The 26,347-nt window shown below is 39.5% G+C and overlaps 1 protein-coding gene across 6 annotated transcripts in view; it reads left to right on the forward strand.

Moving 5' to 3' along the window:
• The first annotated feature begins 149 nt into the window (after positions 1–149).
• UBE3A (ubiquitin protein ligase E3A) overlaps positions 150–26,347 on the forward strand; it is a 52,870-nt gene continuing 26,672 nt past the window's right edge. The window contains exons 1-6 of one of the 6 annotated variants that reach the window (XM_066313585.1): positions 150–580; positions 4,342–4,431; positions 10,106–10,173; positions 17,736–17,882; positions 18,466–18,584; positions 21,946–21,990. In XM_066313585.1, the coding sequence (XP_066169682.1) occupies positions 18,565–18,584; positions 21,946–21,990 (65 nt within the window). In that variant the 5' untranslated portion in view covers positions 150–580; positions 4,342–4,431; positions 10,106–10,173; positions 17,736–17,882; positions 18,466–18,564. Of the gene's footprint in view, positions 581–4,341; positions 4,432–10,105; positions 10,174–17,735; positions 17,883–18,465; positions 18,585–19,223; positions 19,306–21,699; positions 21,720–21,945; positions 21,991–26,347 lie in introns of those variants that run through there. The other 5 variants (XM_066313589.1, XM_066313587.1, XM_066313586.1 and 2 more) reach the window with 5 other exon arrangements.

Below are 26,347 nucleotides of genomic sequence, written 5' to 3' on the forward strand. Positions count from 1 at the left end.
CCCCGCCCCTCGGCCCCGCGTTGCCCTCTTCCAACATGGCGGCCCCCGCCTCGCGCGCGCGGATGCGCAGGCGCCACCTCGGCTTCGCTCTTCCGCCGGGCGCCGCCGCGAGCGCACACGGCCGGAAGGCGCGGCCCGGCAGCTCTCTATGGTTGCCCGCGGTGGGTAGCGCGCCGCTGCCGCCGCCTCGCCTCGCCCCCGCCCGCGCTGCACGCCGGGACACGGCCGGTCCTCCCTCCTTCTCTCCCTCCTTCCTTCCCGCGCGCCCCCCCGCGCGCCCCGAGCCTGCGCCGCGCCGACATCCGCGTTGTCCCAAGATGGAGGTGCGGGACTCGCGCTGAGCGCGGCCCGGCCGACACAGGAGCAGGAGGAGGAGACGCGCCCGCCCGGTCCGGCCCGTCCGCCCGCCTCTTCTTCCCCGCCCCGCCAGGCCGCGGCTCCGGCGGCACCGGCAGCAGCAGCGGCGGCGGCGGCGCCTCCTCCTCGCCCGCGGCCCGGCCCCGAGTGCGGCGCGGCCCCCGCATGAGCCCGGGCGGCAGTGGCGGCGGGAGCGCCCGGGAGCAGCAGCCGAAGTGCCCAGGTCGGTGTGGGCGCTGCGCAGGGCCGGGAGCGGGGATGGCGCCCGGCTCACGCTGGCCCTGAAGGGGAGGGAGGCGGCCCTGCCAGCTCCCCCGCGCCGGGGAGGGGAAGGCGGCAGCCCCGGGGGTCCTCTCCTTCCGCGGCCTGAGACACATGGGTGCGGGGCCGCCCCGGGAAGGCCGGGCAGGCGGGTGGCGCCCGGCTTCTCCCGTCCCCCCGCGGAGACTGGCCTCGCTGGGCGACCTTGGGTGAACCCAGCCTGCCCCTGCCTCAGTTTCCCGGTTTGGTGGCTACTCTTCGGGGCTGCCGCGGGCATGGGACGGCTCGGTGCCGTTGGCGCGGCCGGCTGCCGGAGTGGGAAGTACCGCGGGGGTCTCTTAACTGGTGGCCAAGGCCTGATTGACCAAGTGGGTCTGATCACTTGCTTGTGTTACCTTCTGTCCAGTCTGAGGAGTTGGATCTGAACCTGTGAGCAGGCTGCCTTGCCGATGCATGTGATCTGTCGCTCCTGACTGCAGGACTTTCTGGGGTTCAGCTTTTAAGCATACCTACAGTATTTCTGTTAAGGGATGTTAGAGTTCATTGTTGATTTGTAAATCAGATGTCTAAGATAGTGTGTTGTGGTCATTCAGAGGTTACTACTACTTAGGAAACAAAATATGTTTCGCAGTTCTCCTTTAAGTAACAAGAACCTGTAATTTATAGGCTTGTAGTTATTCCTTTTGGTTTTTTCTCCAGTTAATGGAAATACTTGTTTATGTTTCGTTCTGTGTAATGTGTTGGTCTAATTCTGGAACTAAGTGTGTGTATTGCACATCACTGAAGGGATGGTCCCTCTGTCTGTATGGAAACCTACCTGCTTCAGTAGGAGTCAGCAAACCTGAAGCCCTGTGAGAAATCAGCTTCTCAGAGTGGTTTTACCATGCTTCTTGCATGTCTAGCAGAAAGTTTCTCAGTGGAAAATTGTACCCGTATTTAGCTTTGATTTCTTAACAAAGTAAGACCTGCGTGATTGTATTGTCAATTTATCTTCTCTTCTTTCTCTCTCTTTTTTTTTTTTTTTTTTTTTTGACTAGCTGACTGGTTTGAAAGGGAGAGGTCTAAAAGATAAGATTAAGTTCCTAATTCATGCAAATAGCATCCAGTTAGAGAGATTCCCTAGGAAGGAAAAAGCCACGCTCTGAGTTGTAGTGTGTTGTTAGACACTTGGGATGGGGGAAGAGGGAAATGATGAAGACAGTGAGAGGTGTACTATTTGATAAGAATGAAAACTGTTGGAAAGTGGGCTTACAGTTCTCACAAACTGCTTGGTTTAGGTGTTGGCTCTGAATAGCTGTGCCCTTTCATTGTGGAAACAGTTGAAGGTACCTTTTAGAAATTTGAAAATATTGCAAAACTCAGTTCAATTGAGTACATTGAGTTGAAAGTATGAAATACGTATTGCTAAATTGTTATAGATATGCAGAGAAAACTTTAACATGTTTGTCTTTTAAAACAGATACAGTTTGTAGTGCAGTGTCATTCTGTCAACTCAGTACAGAAAAATAAGAAAAGAAAACCTAGCCCACTGCTTACACAGCTGATACTTTTAATTGAAAATATTTCTGTATGATATTAGATAGGCTTCATTTCTCTTCTACAAATACCTTCCATTCCACAGTGGAAGGAAGTGTTTGCTATTAATGTAGCATTTTCATGCTGGAATTAAGTTAATTTTCTATATTAGAGGTATTTGCTATTTCTTCTCATTGGAGTGTCCTGAGCATCTCTCAAGAATATAGAAATAAAAGCACCAAGCTAGATACCAAAATAAATGTTTATTAAATATTTGTTAGGGTTTATTTCAGGATATGGTTCTGTGACTCTGTAAAAAAAGTTAGGCTTGAACAGCAGTGTGTTTTAAAGCCTAGATTTCTCAGTCCAAGTCTTCTTCAGAACTCTAAAGTTGTGTGAGTTCGATCTTCTTTTTTTTTCTTTTTTTTTTTTTTTTTTTTTTTTTTTTTAATAACAAATAAGACTTCTGGTCTTTTCCTTTTTTTAAATTGCTGCTGCTGTTTAAAAACATGGGAATGATGATTCTTTTGTGAATGGAATTGAAAATTGTGTGTATATGTTGAATGCATCCTGTTGGAGTCCCTGTTAAAGCACTTGGAAATTGTCCCGGATGGTTTTAATCAACTTGAGAAAATAAACCAAGTTCTTTTTCATATCGTTTAACTTCTCTTTTGAAAGTCTAAAATGTCATGTGTACCACCATGACCCAGCACATACAGTACAAAATCATGCTTGTTTCATTATGATTATGTCCTTTGTTGACATATTCTTCACTAGTTCTTGGAATTCACAGGTACTGCTTAACCAGATAAATAATGGGGGTGGAAATACCTTTAAGTTTTAAGTTTTGAACATGTTTTAACACATAACATTTTCTATAAACAGTAAATAACATAGTACCTCATATGACACTTATCATGGAATTAATTCAGTTTTTATGTTTTTGAAAATATGCATCATCCTAATTTTTGCTGTGCAGGAAAGATTTTTTTTCTCCCTCTGTTAGTTTTAGTTTTAGTTTACTTAATGAATGTCCAGAGAGAATTCATCTTCTTTTAAATGCAGGAAATGTCTTTTTCCCTCCCCACACCAGTTTACTTATATACCTGAAGATGAAAGCCACTCATTCTTAAAAATAGAACATGCAATTGAGGGAAAAGGGAACAGAATTTATAAAGTATGTAGGCATAAATCTCATTTCCAGCATCAGTCTTCCTTTCTGGTAGTGTGGGCCAAGTCTTTACTCTAATTAATGAATTGATATTGATTTTTAAACAAAGAAGGTGTGGTTTACAATTTTTCTGAAGTATCCAGTGTATTTAAGGTGGCTATGAATTTTTTAGAGAAGCAATGCTAAAAGGTTTTCTATCACTGATCAAATTCTGATTTGTACCTGGAAGGAGGAGAGTAATACATTTGCTATCAGACTCTGCAATAAAAAAATCCAGAGTACATTGTTTACTTTCTAAAAAAAATTAATTAACTCCCTTACAGAAGTTCTGTAAGCTGTGCTAAATAGGTGGTTCCCAGAGACAGCAGTGAGCAAATCTCATGTTTGAATTTTATCACCTTAAATACTTTGACCTTAACATTTACTGCTTTAACTTCTTGTATTAACAGACATTGCCTGATAGCCTCATAAGGCTGTGTTACCCACGAATGAAAGTTTGAAAAAAAAGCTGGTTCACAGGACTAGTAATGTATGTGAGGTGTCTGGTTGGTTAGCAGAAAGTCAGCAAATACAGTCTAAAGGTAACATTTTGCAACAGAGCACCACTTCAGTAACTATACCAGCTGGTGACACATTTCTTTAGGAAAATAACTTCATAGGAGGAATATGAAAATCAAATAATGTTGAGATACAGGATTCAGGTTTGGCAGTGTAACATCTGACTAAATAGCACTTTAAATTGCTATTTTTGAATAGCAACACCTTCCTGTGGTTAGGAGGGATAGAGCTTATTGAAAAAATAACTTGCTGGGTGCAAAATTACATTGTGAATTAAATATTATCATAGTTCTGTCTAACAAATACTCTTATGAATGAATCTCTTAAAGGAAGCATTAACTACTCTTACTTACTTTAATAGGTTGAGCCTGCTTCCCTGTATTATGCAAACTGCTGAATGGAGGAAGGGGGTGGAAGTCAGTCTTTACCAATACTCTTTCCATTGCTGTCCTGCATGGTTCTTTACCCATGTTTTACAGAGTGGAGACGAATTAGGAGAAGCTGCAGTTATTCAGCTGAGTGGAACTAAATGGGTGGCTTCCTTCTGGACCCTCACTTCACTTTCTTAGGTAAGAGGGGTGATTGGCTTCTTTTGAAGCTACTTGCATTTCCTTAGAACAGAAGTGTATATATATATTTTAGAGAAACTTCTAGTTAGCAAAGCAGAGGTTTGAATTTTTGGTTTTTTAATCTGCTGGCTTGAAAAGGGCATTCACAGTATGTTGCGGTCCAAGTACTTTTCACTGAAAAGCGTTGCTGTTAGCATACATTCAAATAACTTTAAAAACATACTCTGTGTACTGACATAATTTACTTCTGAGAATCATGTTTATCTTATGTAGTATAACAGAAAGTGAACTGTCACTCAGAGGTGGAGTACAGTGGTGGTGGATATAGGACAATTTGAACTGATGTACCACTTGACTGCTTGATATGGAGTGCATTACTTGGTTGTTTTTTTTCCCCCACAGACTTTGGGTAGTTTAGATTGGAAGGGACCTTTAAATGTCGTCTAGTCCAAATTCCTCTGCAATAAGCAGGGACATTTTCACATAGATCAGGTTGCTCAGAGCCCTGTCCAGCTTGACTGTGTATGTTTCCAGGGATGGGGCATCTCCTACCCCTGGGCAGTCTGTTACAGTGTTTTACCGCCCTCATTGTAAAAAATTACTTTCTTACATCTAGTCTTAATCTACCATCTTTTAATTAAAAGCCATTACCTCCTGTCATAGCAGGCCCTTGTAAAAAGTCTGTCCTCCTCTGTCTTGTAAGCTCCTCTTCAGTATTAAACAAAAGCAAACAGATCTCTCCAGATCCTTCTGTTCTCCAGGCTGAGCAATGCCAACCCTTTCAGCCTTCCCTTCACAGCAGGGCTGCTGCAGCCCGCCAATCATTGCTGTGGCCCTCCTCTGGAGTTGCTCCAATGGGTCTGTGTCTGTCGAGTGCTGAGGACTCCAGAGCTGGATGCAGCACTCCAGGTGGGCTCTCAGAGGAATAGAAGACTGGTTGGTCTCCCTTGGCCTGCTGGCCCGCTGCTCTTGATGCAGCAGAGGATGCGTTCTGGACTGCAAGCACACGTTGCTGGGACAAGGCTGGCCTTCAAACAGCCAGGAACTCCAGGTTCTTCTGTAGTCACTTCTGCTGCCAATTCCCTCATCCCCCAGCCTGTATTGAAACCAAGGGCTGTCCCAACCCAGGTTCAGGATCTTGCACTTGGCCTCATTTGATAAGGTTCCCATGTGCCTACTTCTCAGTCTTGTCCAGATCCCTCTGGATGGCGTTCCATTCCTCGGGCATATCAGCCACACCACACAGCTTGGTATTGTTTGCAGGTTTCCTGAGGGTACATTTAGTCCCACGGTCTGTCATTAATGAAGCTACTAAACAGTACAGTCTCAGTATGGACCCCTGAGGGACACCTCTTGTCATTGATGTCCATCTGAACATTATGCCATTGACCACTACTCTGTCTGTGTAACCATCCAACCAATTCCTCATCCACCAAAAAGTCCATCCATTGTATCTCCAGTTTAAGGTGAAGGGTGTTGTGGGGGACAGAAGGGTTTACAGAAGTCCAAATAGATGATATCAGTAGCTTTTCACTTGTGCAGTGATGCAGTCACTCTGTCATAGGAGGCCACTAGGTTGGTCCAGCAGGACTTGCTCTTGGTGAAACCATGCTGACTGTCTCAAATCTTCCTCACGTGACAGAATGTCAGAGCTGTGACCTAACAACTAAAGACAAAACTTGAGTATCAAAAACTAAAGAGTAGTTTGAAACCCTAAGGAAATTTGATCTTGGTGGCCTGTGGATTGGTAGGATCACAAGCAGAAAATTACAGAATGTCTGTTTGGGTTTGGTGGTTGTTGCATAATGGTCTGGCAATGATTAGTCCATGTAGTTTGCATTTCATTCTGGTGTTGTGTGAGGACTGTGACAGGACTTCTGAATGAGCTAGAGTTCCAGGTACGAAGCTAGTTCATCTCTCCATAAAGAAGACCATACTCTTCTTCCTTTGGCAAACCACTTTTAGGACTTTTTAATACTTCCTCAATAATCATTACACCAAAGAAATGGATGAAATGAGACCAGTATGATAGACACCCTCTCCCTTACCTTTAGGAGCTGTGTGCAGGGGAGGCACAAGAGTGATCTATCTTGTGTTGCCAAGCTTGCAAGGCACTGAGATGCCAGGCTTGTCCAGGCAGCCAGGCTCTGGCACTGCTTGTGTACTCCTGCTCTGGTATGCTCCCTGAGACCCAGGTTGGAGCAGCTGCAGTTCAGCAGGCTTGGGCTGTTATCGGGTGGTGGAGTGGCTCTTAAAGGAACTGAACTTCTCAAATAGGACGTAGGTCAAAGTACTTCAAGAAAGGCTATCATAGCTGTAGACAAGTTTTGCTTTTGCATTATGGTTGGTTGTATGTTTGAGCTAACTAATGCTTTAAATATTTTTACTTTACGATGTGATATTTGCCATTTTCTCAAATAAAAAACTTCTGCAAAGCTAGATAATAACTGAAGAGATCTGTCACTACCTCAGAGTTTCCGATTCCAATACCATTTTTCATTTTTCTTATTTCTATAGCTATATTCAGATAAAGATTGCTTGCTTTTTCATAGTGAAATCTCTTGTCCAAAGTCTTGCTGGTGAATATCGTGTTTTACTATGAGTGTACACCCAGGTTTATTTTTAGAAAGTCCAAGGTATACTAGTATGCACTGGCTGAGTAGCAACACCTTGTGTTTCAGCTGGTGAAGCAAAACTTCCTTATTGTAGCCCATAGAAATGCATACTTAAGAGTTCACAAACCTGCAAATGCCATCAGATTTCAAGGACAAGGGGGCTCCCAAGAGAGTGGATCACTTCTATGAAATCCTGGTATTTCTTGCTTGCAAAGATTGAGCCCTTTCCATAGTAAGGTTGTGAAAAATACTCCATTTGCATAATTCCTATTACCTGAATATCTGATTGAAAGAAGGATGTTTGTGAATACTTGTTTTTTATTTGGCTAATGTGCTTTTTGTTTGCTGTTAAGAATGTTAGTTGTGGAAGAAAATTATTCTTAATTGAACTTCGATATTTGAAATTGTGTCAGAAAATTTATAATACTAGGTATTATTTCTTTAGGATAATGCTCTCAGAGTGTTTCCTTCTATTCCTGTTGTATTACAGTTACTGGATAAAACCAGACAAACACAACAACTCAAAACCGCAAATGGAAAACATAATCTAAGCACCTGATTGAGAGGATTTTGTGATATCTCTTATAAAGCCACACACGAGAGTTGCGAAATATTTTTTGTAATTTATAATTAATTTCTTAAATATTTTGTAATTCCGTATGCTACGGTGTGGTTAATTCAGTGCTTTACTCTGTGGTAATATAATTCAGTGTACCTTGAAGTCTCTTTTTCTTACTGAAAATGTATGACATAGTTGTAAACAAGCAGCTTTTTTGGCTCTAGTCATGTGACTGATCAAGATTTTTTTAATGTAGAGTGGAAGCAATAATGTTGGCCAAGCTTTTAGTCACATTGTTATTTGCATTTCTTTTAGCCAGATGTGGCTTAGTGCTAATTAAGTGTACTGAAGGCGAATGTTGGAGTACATATGACTTCATGAAATCATTTTCGTTCCTTTTAGATGAACGTTACAAAGACTTGCTTCCTTTTGCATCGTCATGTAGCCTTTGAGGGAATGTAGACTTTAGACTTAGTAGACTGCTGAACTCTGTTCTGCCTTAGTGGTAGCTAGTGGGGACAGACTGAAGGAGAAGAACTGGAAGTCCAGGAACTTCAGTTTCATGTTGTTGGATTTGCTCTTCTTTTGCTGTGTGTTATTATGCAAATAACCTGTGCACATCTCCTCTGTTGTGGTCTTGTTTCCTCTATCAGTTGTATGGTCTGTGCTACTCCATAGCTTCAGTTCTGTTTGGAACCAATTTTGTTGTTGTTGTTGTTTCTATTGCCGGGCAATAATCGTAAAATTCCTGGTAGATATATTTGCAATACTTTTTCATGCTGTACTTGATGCTGTCCTCCTACTCTGTGCACACTCATAATTTGTGCTTTTGTATCTTAGAGGAGAATGAGAGAATTTTATGCAGATGACACTACTTTATGTCTGTACGGGAGCAAATGTATACATTGAATCTGGAAGTCCTGCAACACAAGGTGTGGTTGCATTTGTCAGAGTACTTTTAATTGAGTTTGTCTAATGGCACCACTTTGAATGAAGAATTATTCTTTAGCAGAATATAAGGTATTTGGGATTTCTGCTGTGGTTATGGAGTAGAAGCACTACATACAAACAGGAAAATCATCAATTACTGTCTCATATTGTTCAGATAAATTTTTCTTCTTTTTTTTCCATAATGGTGGTAAAGTTTTATTGACACAGTTGTGTATCTTTAACACAGTAATCCTAACTGTACAGAAAACTACATACTTGGTAGAATTGTTTGTTGAGATAGCATTTTTTTTTCACGAAACTTGTACAGTACCCTGTATAACTTTTTTTTTTTAAACACAAAAAAGTGTGCTCACATTGTTAGTGCTTGGAGCTTCAGTGGTAAAACTGGTCCAGGATCACCTCATTTCAGTTCCCTGATAAAGAATTTGGCCCCTGACACTAAATGATTTCTTGCTGGTTTGACATTTTTAAAAATAAAACTGAATGTACTGTTAAGGTAACGAGATTGGGGTTTCCTATGTGGGAACCCTGATCTATATTGGAGATCAGCCTAAATCAGCTGCGTTGGATTTGTTTGTTCTTAATAGAGTTTTAAGCCAAAAAATTATGTATTCGATCTTCACAGTACTGAAAATGTAATATTCTGTGCCAAATTACTGACTTTTTTTGAAAGTAATCAGTAGATTTCATAGATTCAGGGAATGGTTTGGGTTGGTAGGGGAACCTTAAACAAAAATCTAGTTAAAAATCCTCTCCATGGGCAGGGACGCCTTCCACTAGACCAGGTTACTGAAAGCTTCTTCCAGCTTGGTTTGGAAAACCTCCAGTGATGGGGAATCCACAGCTTATGTCTTTATTTAGTTACATGCATATGTGTCTGTTTCTATCACCTTTTCCCTCGAAGCTGGTTGTGCTTTAGGTGTTTGTTGAAAATATTTCAATTATGTTTTAGTTTCTTGTTAATTATGAGTTCTCTAAAAATTAATTTATAGAAAAGCGTACTGAACGCCAACAGTTTTATGCACACAGAGCAAAGATTTGGTTGTATCTGTGACTTCTTCTGAGAGTTGTTTTTTTTTTTTTTTTTTTTTAATTATAAATGGCAGTTCTTAAAGAAAAGAAAAAAAAGGACACATTAAGTGGTGGGAAGGAGAAAGGAAATTGGTATTTGTAATGAACTGGATGCATGGAATTGTAAGACTATTGCATCACTAGAGGGGAAAGAATAGGGAACACTGTATGAACCTCATGCTTTTGTAGTTTGTCTGACATAATAATTATTTTCTGTTGTGCTTTTTAATGAGAAGTGTGATTTAATTTTATATGGTTTAGTTTTAGGTAGTCCTGTGAGGAGTGCAGGGTTGGGTATGATGATCCTTGTATGATGACCCTTCTGACTTGACATATTCTTTGATTCTGTGTTTCCTTTAGTTGCAGACTCATGACTAATCAAATGGGCACTTTTGATGTGTTGTCTTGCAGTTGTATTGAGCTTTGGATTGGTATGGAGCATAGTGCAAGGACTGAACTGTAATGTTTTACATTATAGGTACAAGAACTGTAGAAGTCCATTTTAGAATTTGAAAGAACAAGATTCTGCAGCTCTGGAAAGATATGGTATGTTCATGTTTCCACTTACGTTGTTTGTATGTAAACAATTGTAATAGCAAATAATTATACTTTTCTTTGCTGAGATTTTAAAAAAGGGTTGAAAATTAACTCAGGAGGAAGCACACATTATTTTTTCCCCCGTTTTTAAATTATGATATCTATTAGTCATAATTCTCTAGAAAACTAACTTACTTGATTTTTCTCAGGGAAGATAAATACTGATGATATAACATTGATGAATTCCCTTGTGATTTAACAAGCTCGTCATCATGCTGCTACCATCCATTTATTTCTCCATGGATTGGATAAGAACTGGTGTGTTTCTGAAAGCTGTATGGGTTTTTTTAATTTGCTACTGAACACATTTATAGTGAGGGTATAACTTGAAAAACAAGTTTAGATCTTGCAGAAAATTTATGCAATCATCAGTGTAAGTCAAGTTTACAAATAGGAATGGTGGGAAATACAGAAATGTAATCTTTATTAGCAGTGTTAACATAAGCCCATGGCACATGGTATCTCTTTTTTGTGTAGGCTTTTAAATGTCCAGCCAGCTTAAAAAAATGTACGTGTATTATGACAGGGTTGGAACTTGAACTTGTAGTTATTTTAATTGCCATTTCCTAGCTTAATTCTGGTGTAGTTCTCTGGTAATACCTGGTATTACTGCACCACTTTAGTGTCTCTAAGTTCTGTAATTCTGCAACTTGGTACATAGAAAATTTTTGACACTTCTAGCATCACTGCATTCAGAAAAACAACAACTAAATTAATTTTTCTGCCGTATTAAGTAGGTCTGTTAATGCATATACAAGATTTGTATGTAGTTATTTCAATAACAATTTCTAAGCCATGTGTGTACTTTATCTTTTAAGCACTTAAATGGTGGGGAAGAGCTAGGTAACAGCTAATACGAGTTTTCTGTGCCATTGGTTTATGTCTGGATTTTGTTTTCAAGATAATTAACTTAGAAATATACTTAATTTTTAGAAATCTCAAATTTGCAGGAGAGTTTCTTTAATGTCTTTTTAAGTTCTGTTTCCTAGAAAGCTATGGACAGGCTCTAATAAAACTGTTAATTCTAAGCTGAAACTTTAGCTGTAGCGTGTACTAATTAAAATATGTAAGTCTCTCAAAAAGCTACAATGTTACATTATCACAATCCAGATGTTCCTGAGAGAATTGTATAGATTGGTCCTTTACTGTAGCAGGCATCTGGCAGGTAGTGTATATTCATTTTTGCACCCACAGCACCACTGGGACCACCCACCTGCTTCTTGCTCTCCAGTGTCAGTACCAGTTCTGTGTATGATGGCTCTTCTTGAAACCTAAGCCATTATTTCTTTATTGCCATTATTCTTGCTGGCTGCTTTTTTTCTGGCTCTTTAACTGCTTGCCACTGTATGTATGCATAGAGTGTTTGTAATGGTATGTGCTTCATAAATTGATGAAGAATTCCCCTCTAATCCTGCACAAATTTTGAGTAATAAATACTAATGGAACATCAGAAAAGCTGAATGTCATGCTACAGAACTGCATGGTTGCTTGGTTTTAATATCAGTTATATTTAAACAAACATGCTGAACAACTTGGTGAACAGAAAGATGCTTTAAATGGAAGGCAGCATGAGGGATGAGTGGCAAAAGAAATCAAAATAGAGCATAAGCAAAAACACAGACAGAGTAAAAGTTCAAGTAGTAAAGCTGAAGCGAAGCTGTAAAACTTACCTGACTGCAAAATAACTTAATGTGTTGAGTAGCCAATAAAAGGAGAGTTACTAAAAGACATTTAAATAGGTAATTGGATTTCACCTACTGGGGTAGAAGGGGCTTTTTGTTCATGACTGTGTATCATTTTGGGCCAAGCCTGAAGTAACAGGTGTAATATAACTGAAATAGAAAAATGGTTCTGCTGCAAAAAAAAAAATAAAAAATCAGAGGGGAGTGTGTGTAGTGGAAGAAAAAAAATCAGCTGTGGTCTAAGTGTAAAACACAGAAACTAAAGATAATTTTGGATCTTTCCTGCTTTTACAAAGCTGAAAAAATACATATATCATCTCACTGAAATATTAAGCCAAAACCAGATGTCAAAGGCAAAACCTAGAGTCTGAAGTTGCAGGGGCAATTGTAGAAAATGGGAATAACACACAAATAAAAAAGCCTCTAGCTTTGGCCTGAGGGGAGGGAATGGGAGCAAACTTTAGATGTTTTTCTGTTACTCTGTGATTTTTGGATATCACAGTTTAACCCCAGCTGGCAACTAAACACCCAACAGCCACTCTCTCACCTACCCACACAGTGGGATGTGGGAGAGAATTGGAGGAGTAAAAGTGAGAAAATTCATGTGTTGAGATAAAGATAATTTAATAGGTAAAGCAAAAGCTACAAACACAAGCAAAGCAAAACAAGGAATTCATTCACCACTTCCCATGGACAGGGATATAATCTGTCATCTCCAGAAAAGCAGGGCTCCATCATAGGTAACAGTGACTTGGGAAGACAAATGCCCTAACTCTGAACATTCCCCCATTTTCCTTCTTCCCTCAGCTTTATATGCTGAGCATGATGCCATATAATACAGGATGTCTCTATGGTCATCTGCAGTCAGCTGTCCCAGCTGTGAACCCTCCAACCTCCTCCCTGGTGGGGTGAAGAGCAAAAAAGGCCTTGAATCTGTGAAAGCACTGCTCAGCAATCACAAAAACATTCCTGTGTTAACACAAGTCCAAAACATGGCCCTACACTAGCTACTGTGAAGAAAATTAACTCTATTCCAGCAAAAACCAATACAGTGGAGAGTACTGACATCAAGGCAAAGTATGTGTTCAGATATTATAGGATGGAGTTTTTATGTAACTCTATGTTTGATCTCTTTGTATTGAGATGTACAAAATTCTACCTTTATGATACTCAGTAACTTTCGTTTTTACTGTAACGTAAATTCCAAAGTAACACTAAGTTTTATTTGAAGATAGTAGCAAATTCAGATTCCCATTTCAAATAATTTATTTGAGTGCTAATTGTTCTCATTATCCTGCATGCTTGTGTTCCTGCTCTAATTCGTATTTGTCAGCCTTCAGTTTCTATTCGTGGGGATTTTATGTGCATTTTTTCATTTGGAAAGTCTTTATGTATTCTTCTTGTGCTATGAGAAGACTTAGTTTCTTCCAGTATCTGTACTGATAGGCTTGATTAACTTTGAACTCTTTTCATTGCCTAATCACAAGGCATTTTCTTCTATGTTCAAGCTGTCTTTGTGGCTCTTTTCTAGTGCTTCTGGAATGCTTTTGAAGAATACTGAATAATTGGAGAACTGGGTTTAAGTTCGGAAGATGTGTGAAGTACTTTATGCAGATGAACAGACACTCTTCCAGAGACCCTTCATGAATCATATCTGTCATTCTTTTTGTAATACATGGGAGCGTGTGTACATTTGTACATCAGTTGTGACTGCTTTAGTCACTTTAGGTTGGCATTTTCCAGGATAGAACCCAGTTCTTTTGGTTTTCTAACTAATGTGATTTTGCATTGTTGTTACTAGTTGAATTGCTTGGTTTACTAGGCAGTGGGGGAAAAAAATCATATAGAGGCCTTATTACTGTTTGGTTAGGGCTTTTTTTGGCTGCATTAGGATTTAGATGATTAGGTTGTATTAGTGGCTGTTTTGTTTTACTGTAGAATCAGTAATAATTTTGCCTGCTAATTAGATGAAGAAAACTTACCTTTTATGTTTTGTGCATTAGAAATAGCATACAGGCAAGAAAAGTAGTTTGTACTTCCAACTTTAGGAAGAAATATCGGCTCGAACATGCCTATTACATTCCTTTTTTTTTTTTCTTCTGCATACGACAATAAAGGTTGAATTTAGGGGTTTGTTGAATATTCTTCAGGACATCTGATTCAATCTCAAGTTGTATTAGGCTGGCTCTCCTATTAGGAGTCAGCTTCTTACTGTGTAGATGATTCTTTCATTGTGGTACTCAAAGTCATTCTGGATATATATAAAATTCATTCTTGGGGCATATAGAGGGGCTATTAGAAGACCTTCAAAAGCAGTCTTTAGTGGTACGTTCTTGAGAGAGATGGTTACATTTTACTGAGCAACTCAAATTCTGGTACTGAAAGATGAGGTAGATCATGGTACTTCCTTGTACAGTGATCACCTGTATTTTCATCATAGATCAAAAAGAGAACCTTAAATTTGGATCAAAGATTACTTGAATAGATACTTAACATTCCTTTGTAAATGAAACCTAAATTCTTATTAGTGCCACTTCCCACAAGTTCCACTGTTCTAATAAATCAATCTGAAATTATAGTTTAAATAAGGAAAGTGCTCATCCTTTAGGGTTTCTTCCAAACCTCAGATACTATATGTCAGCTGCCAGATTGTATTGCTCTCACAGAAGGTGACCATCAAATAACCCAGGGATAGTAGCAGGTTCAGGGAATGCATGTAAGTAACAAATAAGTGATTGGTGCCTGGAAGTTATTTGCCTTTTTTTTTTGTGCTGAAAAAGCTTTAAATCTCTAGGATGTGGCTTTGGGTTCTGTATGTTGAAGTTGTGGACCTCTTCTTGCCTCATGCTTTTATACATTCAAGGTTTAAGGAAATGTGCTGAGACATTTCATCAAACTATGCAACAAAGTTGCTTTTAGCCTCTTTTGATATATCTGAACTTGCTTTCTGATGTCTTGTTCTTTCACTCCTTGTTTAACTCCTTGAGTTGAGAGCAACATCGTTTTTTCTTTTAAGAAAATATTCACCTGTACCATCTTGGAGAAATAGATGTTGTTCCAAGTCACTGCATAATTATTTATCCTGTTCTTTTTTGATGAGGGTTAGTTCAAGTAATGAAGTTCTTCAGATGCATGGTTTGAAGGCGTGGGTCCTTGTTTATTGTCATGCTAACTGTAGTAGGGGTTGTTGCAGCCCTCATTTATTCTACCCATAGTAAATAGTCACTAGGCAGACACAGGTGTGTCTATACTGGAGCCTGCCCCAGTCCCAAAGAGTCTGGCAGCCATCTTGGGTTTCTTGGACATACTCCACAGGCACAAACTTCCTTTCATACCTTCAGCTGTTCAGTGTGTCTGTAAAAGCCTGAACTGTAAGCGATGCTGATCATAACAGTGAGAACCAGGGAAATTTGTTTGAGTAATATGAATAAATATCTGCTCCCTGGCTACTATTTCCACCATCTATAAGCAAAGTTACAAATGGAGGAGGGTTTTTGTAGAGAAATTCCTGTGACAGAAAAGCAGTTGGTTTAGACCAATTCATAATACCATTTTCCAAGATCTTAGTGTATTCATTAGTGTGGTTTTCCTTTCCTAATCAAGAAACATCTTTTGACTGTCTTAACCAGGCTAGGGGGGTTTGTGCATTGTTTGTATAAAGCAGTCAAAATGTCCTTTGAAATATATTCAGAATAAATCTTTGATAGCAATCTCCTTCACCACCCACCTTGTGTTTCAACGTGCTGGTCTTTTTGCCAGCACACACTACTCTGCTGATGCATGAATGAGTAAGGTTTCAGAAAAATTAATTTTTTCATCTGTGCTGGGGAATCCTTGCCAATCATATTCTGTCCCCCAGGAGTGGTAACAAGGATAAGTGGCGAAGGTAGGATGAGAAGGAGATAAAAGAGAAAAATGATTCATTAAGGGGTTTTGCATCTAGACTGCTGAGAAGAAGCATGAGAATCTTAGACCACAGTATAGTTAGTCTAGTTTTACAGTATTGTGCAACAAATCAGAAATGATGAAACTACCTGACCCAAAGCTCTGACCCATGACAAATTCAGTCGGTAGGTAGAAATTTCACAACAAAACTTAGATGAGTTAACTTCAGCTCTGTGAGATGTGTGACAGTTCAGACACTGCCTCTCATCACAGAACTGCTATAGATACTAAGTTTGATGGTGTGGTAATTCAGACTAAGAGTTGGATCTGTATCAGGCGTTGGCACAAACTTGTCCTGACTATGACTGTGGAGCTGCCAATGTAATGTATATTTTTTAACGTTCCAAAATCTGGTGGCGTTTGAATCCAGCGCCAGCACTTCATGTGCTCCTTCACTGTTGTTAGTCGTGTTAATGGCTTCTCCCATATGAAACAGCCTCAGGAAAACTATTGTACTAAGGTGATGGCGGCCTGGTATTCCAGCATGCTTCCATTTGAGTGGAAGACTACTGTAATAAGCTTTCGTCAATAGTCTGGGTGATACAGGACCAAGTCTAGTGGGGAATCATTGGTCAGGCACACTCCAGAACGTGAGCTGGTACTTCTAGTAGTCAGACAGAATGCAGATTTCCCTACCAATGAGGCTTTATAGATGATATCACTTGTCCTCTGACCAGTGTATTAAAAGTTACTTGGGCAAAGTGCTAGAAGCAGTGTTGGAATAGGCATGTTTCCTCAAAACTAAGACTTGCCTGAAAGTGGACATTTTCAGGTGTTATTTAGAATGTCATAAGCAGAGCAGTGTTTTACACCTTCTTAATTTTGCATCAGCATCTTGGGTGTTGCCTTTCTGTACAGCAGATGCCAACAAACATTAAGTGGAAAATCTTAACCCTGTTCCGTAATGTTGACAGATGAGGAACCTTTCCAATTGACTTTTAATCGTTGTCCTGTGTTCCTGGCATTGACTCAGTTAAACTTTTACAATTTACACCTATGAAACATAAGCACTGGAGAATCTGTTTTGTTTTGGAGGTTTTTGGTAGCCTACTTCTTTTTTACTTTTCTTGTGTCAACTACACTTGTGTTATGATGAGAACACTCATATATTACTGACATTAAAGTCAACAGATGAAACTTGACCTAGCTCAATGAGTGATAAAACTAATAAGCATCATTCTGAAACTGAGACAAATTTTATTCTGTGCCAAGTTACTGCCAGAATGGCAAATTGTAGTGGATTGGCAAAATTTGGCAGCTTTTCTGACAGATTTTAGAAAATCACGAGCCATGCTAAGATCTTACTGCAATACTGTTGTAATAGGTTGGACTGAAGCACAAAAGAAGGTGCAGTAAAGAAATAATTTTTTTACTAAACATTTAAAGCTGTCTGATGTGCTCTCTTAGTATTTGCACCAGATTGTTATGTCTGCAGGTGTTGCAGAGAGCTGTGGTTGTGCCCTCAATAGCTTTGTGCACCTTCATTCTGTGTGAGGCTTTTGCTGCATGGCAACCTGCAAATGTGGGGTTTCGTCTGGGTTACCACAGGAATAAAATTCTCAGGATACTGTACAGAGGTCTGTCTTCATAGCTACTGCTCTTAAGAGAAAGTAAGATGACTTTTTATTTACTAAATACAGTATGAACATTGCAATTTTAATGAAAACTTTATATTAGCAGAAAGCAAATGCTGTTCATCATCTGATTCTCCTTCAGAGGCCTTTTGTCTTTTCTGGCTTTCTCCAGTGCACTTAGGAGCATGGGGTGGGAGAAAGAATGGGATGAATTGAGTGTTGAGGATTATGTTTGGAAATATTTTATCCATTAACTTTGGTTTAGAGTAGATAATAGCAGTAGGTAAGAGACTAACTGGTTCCTTTTCAGCCATGGAAGTAATCAGCTGGGGTGGTCCCAGGGCGCTCTGGGCACGAGTATTGCTGAGTGATCATTGGCTGCCACCTGCGTGACAAAGTAAAGGACCAACCCTCCAATTTATACCAGTGGAGCCAGATCACGGGAAACAATTGACAGGTAAAATATACTTTTAAAAATTTAAGGGAGAGGAGACATGATATAAATGGAGCAAAGAACTTAAAAGATTTGTCATAGATAGCAAAGGTTGCTCCTCTGAAACTTTTACATAGCTATAGCTTACTTTTTTTTGACACAACAAAGTTCAGGTTACTTGCTGCTACCCTGGGAACAGAGTCTTGCTAGGAAACAATGTTAACCGAGTTGTAGCAGCAATAAATCTACCAGAATTTTATTGTAGTTAGAAATTACAGTTCATATTCATGCACACACTTCCAGCTCTTTGAATGCTTATTGTCTTGATATTGCGTGTTTTTCACTGGTCCAAGAGATCGGTATAGCTTTTGGGTTTTTAGAAAGACTAAAAATAAGTTGCTGAATTTTCAAGTTTATCAGTTGATTGTACTGTAGTGAATTACTCTAGAGGTCAGAATGCCATGCAAAAAATGAATGTAAGTAAGCCCTTAATCTCACTGATAAAACAATGCTTAGCATCAATATTTTTTCCTTTTATTTTTCTTTCATTTGAAAATTGATAATAATTTTTGAGGACTTTTAACTAAATTATTTTTTACTTATTTAGAATTGTTAAGCTTATGCTTAGCCCAGCGTGATACAGGACTGGTGCGACAACTTGGTTTTGATCAGTGACTCAAAATTGTGATCACCCTGATGTCACCGAATGGCCACAGCTTGTAAAAGGTAAGCATAAAGCATATCAGGTTGTTTCTCAGGAGTTTTTCTGCCATAATGTTTATTTTAAGGTATTTAATTTGTATGGCTTGAGATCAGTTTTATTAATAATATTAAGTGACATTGTTTGTTTAAGATAAGTCAGCTGGCAGAGTTGACATACACTCCTGCTAACAGTGATTTCAAAGCTCGCTTTGTTGATCCTTGCCTGCTTTTTAAAATACAAGCACTGTGGTGCTTTGTGATATCCCTCTTAAGAACAATACTATCACTTAAAAGTCTCTGGCAGTTCTTACTGTCGTACTGAATTTCTGTATAAATTGTTTAGCATATTTATTCAAGCATGTGTTCAGTTTTTGTTTTCAAGTATTTATCTGGGAGGCTTGATGATGTTAAAGTGTCTGTAAGCTTGAATACCATTAGTTTTCTCATCTAGAGGGGTACACTGGAGGTAAAAGGAGTGGCTTCTAGAATGCAGAAGTTGTTCCCTGTGTTATTGGAAATGAACCACCGTTTGAACTTGCGAGCTCATACTGCAGTATTCAGATTAGTTGGTGTCTTGTGATCAGTATCTACAATCAAATTCAAAGCTGAAATTTTTAAGAGCATTTGCTCTGAGATTTTCTCTGAACAGAACTCTTGTTTCAGATTTTAAGCATGATGAAAGGACGTCTTGCCGTACTATATAGTTGTTTTTCAGTACTGTTGCCTGCTCACAGGAAATAACAAGGTATCTTGTTTGTAAACAATTGGGTATTGCAAAATAAATAGCTTCTCAGCAAACAAGTACAATTCCTGTAATTAGATTGATCTTCAACTTCATTTTACTGAGTATTCCAAGCTCATTTTATGAGGTGCTTACATTGTCATTTGAAACCTTTTAAAATCGAGTTAATATGTCCATTTATAGTTCTGCACATCATAGTTACAGTAGGTCTGCTGACATTTTAGAAAACAATAAGCTGAAGGAATTTTCACTGTGTTTTGCAGAACCACTTACCTTAGAGGACAAAACCTTTTTTGACCCAGCTAGATGGTATTTTTTCTTATATTGTTTATCTTATAGATGCAACCTTTTTTTTTTTAAGTGGCATACATTGAACTGTATTGTCTTTTTACAGCCCTGATAATATTCTCACAAATAATGAGGATAGGAAAAGATTTTGGATATACTGCTAGCTGTTTACTTATCTGTACTGCGGATCACCAAGCTACTTTTTTTACATGCAGAGTTTAGATGCCTATCTGCTCTTTTTCTATAATTCTTAATACTGCTATTTTAAAGGCTGAAAGTGAGCAGTATTCTTGATGTTTTTCTTTTAACACCACTATTTCCTTTGCATTTTTATAGCAACTAAGAGCACTACTTTTCTCCAAAGCTTTGGTGTGTTGTATGTCTCAATATTAGAATTAAGAGAGCAAAGCCTTAAATGTTCAGACATTTCGCTACCATTTTCTGTAGTCTTGGAAGTAAATAGAGGAGCTAACCAGTGTGAATATAAATGTGTCTTTCTACTTTTCCAGCTTCTAATGCTTATGTGCTCAGGTGAATAAGTGGGGGAAAAAAATTGAGATTCTTTTCACTGATCATTTAGAGGCTTGCTTTGGTCACCAGAGCTAAAGGGAAATTTTTATTTGTTTTGCTGCTGAGCATTATTTTTGTCAGCAACTGCCTTGTCCATCTTGGATTTAATGAGTAAGGGAAACATAATTTGGAGGTAATAAATAGAAGCCAAATTTTGAGATTGGGCAGTTTTTAAGCTATTTTCCAGTTAAAGAGTATTTACATTTTAAGCGTGAATATAAAGTTAGTTGGATAGGAAGTTCAGAATTCTGTCCCTAGTGTCTTTAAAATTTTATAAGTTAATGAAATAAAAACAAATAATTTCCTGTGTTCTGCCTCGTCTGTCACCACACAGTATCCAGCTCGCCTAGGAATTAAAAGCTGTCTGCCAGAAATGCCTTCTAGGCACTGGGTCTGTTTAGTAGAATCCAAAGAGTTGTTAAGATCTGGTATTTCAGAAAAAGAACTAAAATTTTAGTAGAGAATTTGGAGAGCAGCCCAAGCTTTAATGGGAGAGACCATCCAGTAAAATAGCAAGATGCAATAGGAAAAAAGGAATGTCTCAGGCTACATGTGGAGATTTACAATAGCATTTAGAATATTACAGATAGTTATATAATAAATAGAGAAGTTTAGAAATTGCCTTCCTATGAATAATTTTTTTTTTCCTATAAAGCTATGGGAAAGTCTGCTTAGCTGTCCTGACTGAAATCTCACAGCGGATTCTGGTGAAACCTACAAAGTTAGTTCTGTTTGCAGATTTTAGCTCACTTCTGTTTTTAGAGCTGTCATGAAAGACATTTTTGTTCATCTAAGCTGTAGAGTTTTACTGTAATGGCTGTGCTCTGTTTCCACTCCTTGCACAGTATTTCTAGCACGGCAGTTCTGGTCAACTGTACCAAAGTTTGTACCCACGCAAAAGTTCCCTAAGGGCTGATTTTAAGACATCCTAAGATGACGGGAATCAAAACTGCTGCATTTGTACTGCCTTGTCTTCTGGCTTGTCTGGCTGCAAACTCACTGGCTAGGGGGAAGTTCTCCCTCAAAGAGAGAAAAAAAATACTGTCTAAAAAAGAAGTTAACAGTTGCATCAGTGCTGTCTTAAGGAAGATGGGAATAAGGAGGAGCTAAATAACTATAATTTAATCTCCTTTAAGTTAGTACTGACCTATACCCCTTGAATTACTCTGTAAATTACGTCAGTGGGGTTGCCAAGCTAAACACAGGTGCTGCTTGTGCCAGGAAGTAACACTTAATTCTGAATACTACTGGTTGATCTCTTGCCTGGATTGAAGAAAACAGAAAGCTGTCTGTGAGATTAGCTCCATGAACTCAGGTGGAGAGAGATGTGAGATTTGCTTTGAAATACTTTTGAATCCTACTTCTGAGCTGCTGCTTCTTAAGAGTCCAGCTCTGTTGAGAATTTGTTGGTTGCAGATGATCACTGATAATCTTTGATTACACTTTTTTGGTTACAGAAGTGGTTATGAAGAATTAGCCCAGAACAGGAGCACTATGCAGCCTGAATGCGGAAGTACTGCCAGCAGATCTCTTCCCTAATGGCTCCTGTTGCATAAGCGGTGGGGAAAAACTGCTCTCCTTCTTAGGGAAATTTGGCTTAATTATACTATCATGTTTTATGTAATAATCTGTATTCTAGAGTATGATAAACTAAATCTGCAGTTACCAAAAAGTTGATGTTTTTAGTGGCAATAATACACTCATTGCATTCCATCTTTCATAATTTCATATTGTAATGACTTAAAAGAACAAGCAATGCTTAAGGTTTTCTATCTGGTTTTGCAGATCACCAGGAGAACCACACTCTGAGAACATTGAAACTAGCCGAATGTAAGTAAATGAGTAGCTGAGTTTGGATTATCTTGATTAAAAATGTTCTGAACATATACAATAGTCACTCTTGCATCTGCTTAATAAAAAGAAGACAAAATCTGAGTAGAACTGGGAAATTACCTTAGAAAATATCAAACTAATATTTTTCAATTTTTTCTATTTTAAGCCTCTGTAGCAACTGATTTTTTTGGAGGGTGAATGAGTTGTAGGGAGCATTCAGAGGTTTAATTTAACTGAGCCAGTAGATGGTGACATAATACAGCGTCAGAAATCTTACGGCCTATAATTCAGACTTGACAGTAGGGATGTAATTTCTGCCTGCTGTTCACTAACATCTTGCATGGGTTTGAAGACACTTCAGTACTAATGCACAATACCTGCTGGTTTCTGTTGTGGCAGATGGATTGTGGAGCTAAGAAGAAGAAATTGTGACTTAATTCAGTGAATTTATATGCCAGTTACTTCTAGAAACAGAAAACTAGCTCTCTTTCACTAAACAGTATTCACAGAGCTTCTTGCTGACAGGTCTGAACCTTTTTTTGTCTGTCTTCATTAGGTTAGAAGCCAGGATGAACTAAAGATTGTGGTGGGCTGAAAAATTTATTTCAATTTAAAATTCAAAAGGGTTGCAGGAATTAGAGGACCATTAAAAAAAAAAAAAACCAAAACGTTATTTGAGACTTTATTCTTCTATGAGTTAGCAAACAAGGATTCTTTTCTAGCTATTCAAACTGTCCTGTCATAGAACTCAAATAGGAAAACCACAACTGCTCTTCTGGCTTACAGCACAAGTTCCAAAATAATAGAGGGAATGTAGCCCAGTAGTTAGTGTGCTGTCTGAGGCTTCAAAGGGTCTGGATTTATTTCTTTTCTGCCACAAACTTCTTCTCTGACCTTAAACTGTCTCCTTCACGCCTTCCCCCCAAACGGTCTAGCATTTTACATGCCATGGACTGGATGCCATTTTCAGGATGTTTTGCAGGCTAGGGACATAGTGGGAATTCCTCGAGGACTTCTCTGCTGTAGCTGCCCGACTTAAGGAGGAGCAAAACTGCAGTGAGCCCCCCCACACACACTTTGGATTGGATACCTAAAAAATGAGGAGGAGGAAACAGTGAGGGCTTTTCTGATGTTATTAGCAATTCACTGCAGTGAAGCCTTTTCTTGGACTAGGAGAAGCAGTTCTCCTGGTATGACAGATTCCTTTTCCCCTCACTCATACCATCTGCTACAGAAGTGCTGTCCAGATGCTTTCTTAGGAGTGAAGGTTGCAGGGATCCTGGCCTGAGAGGTGACTCTGCCTGTGGCTACATGGACTCTGTGTGTTGCTGCATAGAGGTTGCAGGGCAAAAGCCCTGCCATGGTCTCTTATTCCTGCTCCAGTAGCGGCCCATGCTGCATTGTGGTTTATTGTTCCTGCAGCAAGTTGAGTTGGGATCTTTTGTTTCCCTGGCCTAGCCAAATGGGAAATAAGGCTGCAGCCTGGCTGTAGTCCACTCTGGATGTTGGATTACTGGGTTTTATGCATTTTAAGCAAAGATGCATCAGCAGCACTCACCTAGACTGGTGTGAAATAAAGACTTTAAGGACCTAGGATAAATCAGAAGGAAAACACAGTAAAACTTTTTTCCTTCTGGAAGTTTGACAGTTCTTGTGTGTGTGTGTGATTTATCTTCCTTAAAACTGAACATAAAAAAAATTTACAGTAATAAGCTTTTCTGTGGCTGAGTACTTTTTTATGTAGACCAGTGATCAGAGTGGCCCTGACTTCATGAATTTTAACTATTTTTCTAAAATAAGTGTGAGCCAGTCAAGCTGTAGGAATTCATATATTTGACTAGTAGTTATACAGTATATTTGCAAAACTGAATGGTTTTTAAACTGTATCACAGTGTGATCTGTACTACACCTGTTAGAGAGAATTTTTGCAATCCTGCTGCATAGCTACTCTTGCCACGTAAGGTGGAATGGCAGGTTGAGTGGTAGAGTTGTGACCTGCAAGCCTTCTGTGTTGCTAAAATAGTTACTGTGTTATTTACATGCCTAAAATTCATTAGTAAATGCAAAGGCTAAAGCAAGTAGGTTTTCGTTTACACAATGAATGGTTTTGCTCTGGTTGGCTGATATAATTACTTTATTTATTTCCATGTTTTGAATTAAAAAGCTTTATACCAAGAGCATAGTCCTATATGTTTCACATTTGTGTATGAAAAGAAATTTAAAGATAATATTCAGATTCTTACACAGCTAAACCTTCCATGTGTAAATCTTCCTTATCCCAGACTTTTCAAATTCTGTATCTCCATGTGATGAACATCTTGGTGCTATCTCAAAGTTAGGAGTCTTTTCATCTTAGCATTCATTCAGGTCTTAGAATTGTTAAAGTCAGCATCTTCTGTCTGTTCCTGTATAACTTAAAACCTCTTTAGCACTAAATTACATAACTTGATATTTAACAGTAACTTCTTATCTGCTCATGTATTTTCACTCTATTTTATGGTGTCACATATCAGGGCAAAGGTATGGCTGTCTTCATACGGCTTTCTGTGCATTCATCTATCCTTCTCTCTGATTTTGAGGATTGGATTCTTTGCAATTTTGAAACTCTTCTCTGTTTTTTTTAATAGGACTGTAGCAAGGCAATTTTTCTGAGACAATATTACAAGATGCTGACTGTTTTTCACTCCCTCTCTCTGTCTTCCTGCATTGCTCCATATAACCTTCTGTTCTCAGAGTTGTCCTTCCTGAGGAAGTGCCATGCCTTTGTCAGCGCATGATTTTCCCAGTGATGCAGTGCATCTAAATTACACGGTGGGAAGGGAAGTCGTTTGGGTTAAGCCAGTATGGTCTGAGGGGGGCTCACAATCCACCCCTGCTATTGGCATCCACCACACTGGAAAGAGTGGAGTTAGGGAAACTGTGAGCTCCATGCACGTGCACATTTGCCAGATGCACATTTGCTGTGGTGCCAGAGGCTGAGGCAGGCAAAAGGTGTTACAGCATTGCTGGTACGAAGGGCTGGACTCCAGCTGTGGGTGGAGTATTTGGCAGTTTCGTGTCCAGGGCTCTTCAAAAGGCTCTGTGTGGGCAGTGCTATTACTGGAAGCTTGTCTTTTCTAGCACTGCTGTTCTTGCTTAACTAAACAGAAGCAGGAAAACCAGCATGCAAGGTTTGAAGCTGAAACATGCACGAAGCAATATTTAACTTTATGAAGATGACTATCTGCAACACCTCCTTAAACAGTTTTCGATATGCTGGTCATCTTGTTTCCAAAGCTACAGATGTGTCTCTTCATGCCTATGTTAACACATCTATTGAAAATTGTTATGCTGTTAGTACTAAAAAAGCTGTTTCTTGTGTTTTTTATTACCCAAAGGACATAGTTTCCATGCGCATTAATGCTTTTTTTGGTTGTAGGGGAGTTTTTTGTTGTTTGGGTTTTTTTGTTGGTTTGTTTGGTTGGTTTTTTATTTTCTTTTTTGGAGTTTGGGGGTTTTTTTTGTGTACGTGTGTTAAGAAAACTGCTTATGAACATTTTTGCACTTCTGAATTCCTAATACCTGTTGCAAAACAGGCTGTTGTAGTTTTCCATTTAATAAAATCAGCCATCTTGGAGGAATCATAGAATCATCAAGGCTGGAAAAGAACTCCAAGATCATTGAGTCCAACCCTTCAACAATCACCACCTTATCAACTAGACCATTGCACCAAGTGTCAAGTTCAGTCATTTCTTGAGCACTTCCAGGCAGGAATGGTGACTCCACCACCTCTATGGGCTGCCCGTTCCCAAGCTTAACAGCCCTTTCAGTGAAGAAATGTTTTTTGATGTTCAGCCTGAACTTCCCCTGGCACAGCTTGATGCCATTTTCTTCTTGTCCTGTTACTGGTTGCCTGGGAAAAGAGACCAATCCTCACCTGGCTACAGCCTCCTTTCAGGTGGTTGCAGAGTGATAAGGTCACTTTTGAGCCACCTTTTGTCCAGGCTAAGCACCTCCAGCTCCATCAGCTGCTCTTTTTAAGACTTGTGCTCCAGACCCTTCACCAGCTCAGTTGCCCTACTCTGGACACACTCCAGCACATGAATGTCTTCCTTGCAGAGTGGCCCAACACTGGACATGGGATTCAGGGTCCAAGAACAGAGACATCACGGCCTCATCTTGCTGGCCACACTATTGCTGATACAGGCCAGGTCACCATTGGCCTTCTTGTCCACCTGAGCACACACTGGCTCATGTTCAGCTGCTGTGGACCATCACTCCCAGGTCCTCTTTGACTGGGCAGCTTCTCAGCCTCTCTGCTCCATCCTGTAGCACCATGGGGTTGTTGGGACCAAAGTGCAGGACCTGACACTTC

This window comes from Sylvia atricapilla, chromosome 2, assembly GCF_009819655.1.
Source record: "Sylvia atricapilla isolate bSylAtr1 chromosome 2, bSylAtr1.pri, whole genome shotgun sequence".
Lineage (NCBI taxonomy): Eukaryota > Metazoa > Chordata > Aves > Passeriformes > Sylviidae > Sylvia > Sylvia atricapilla.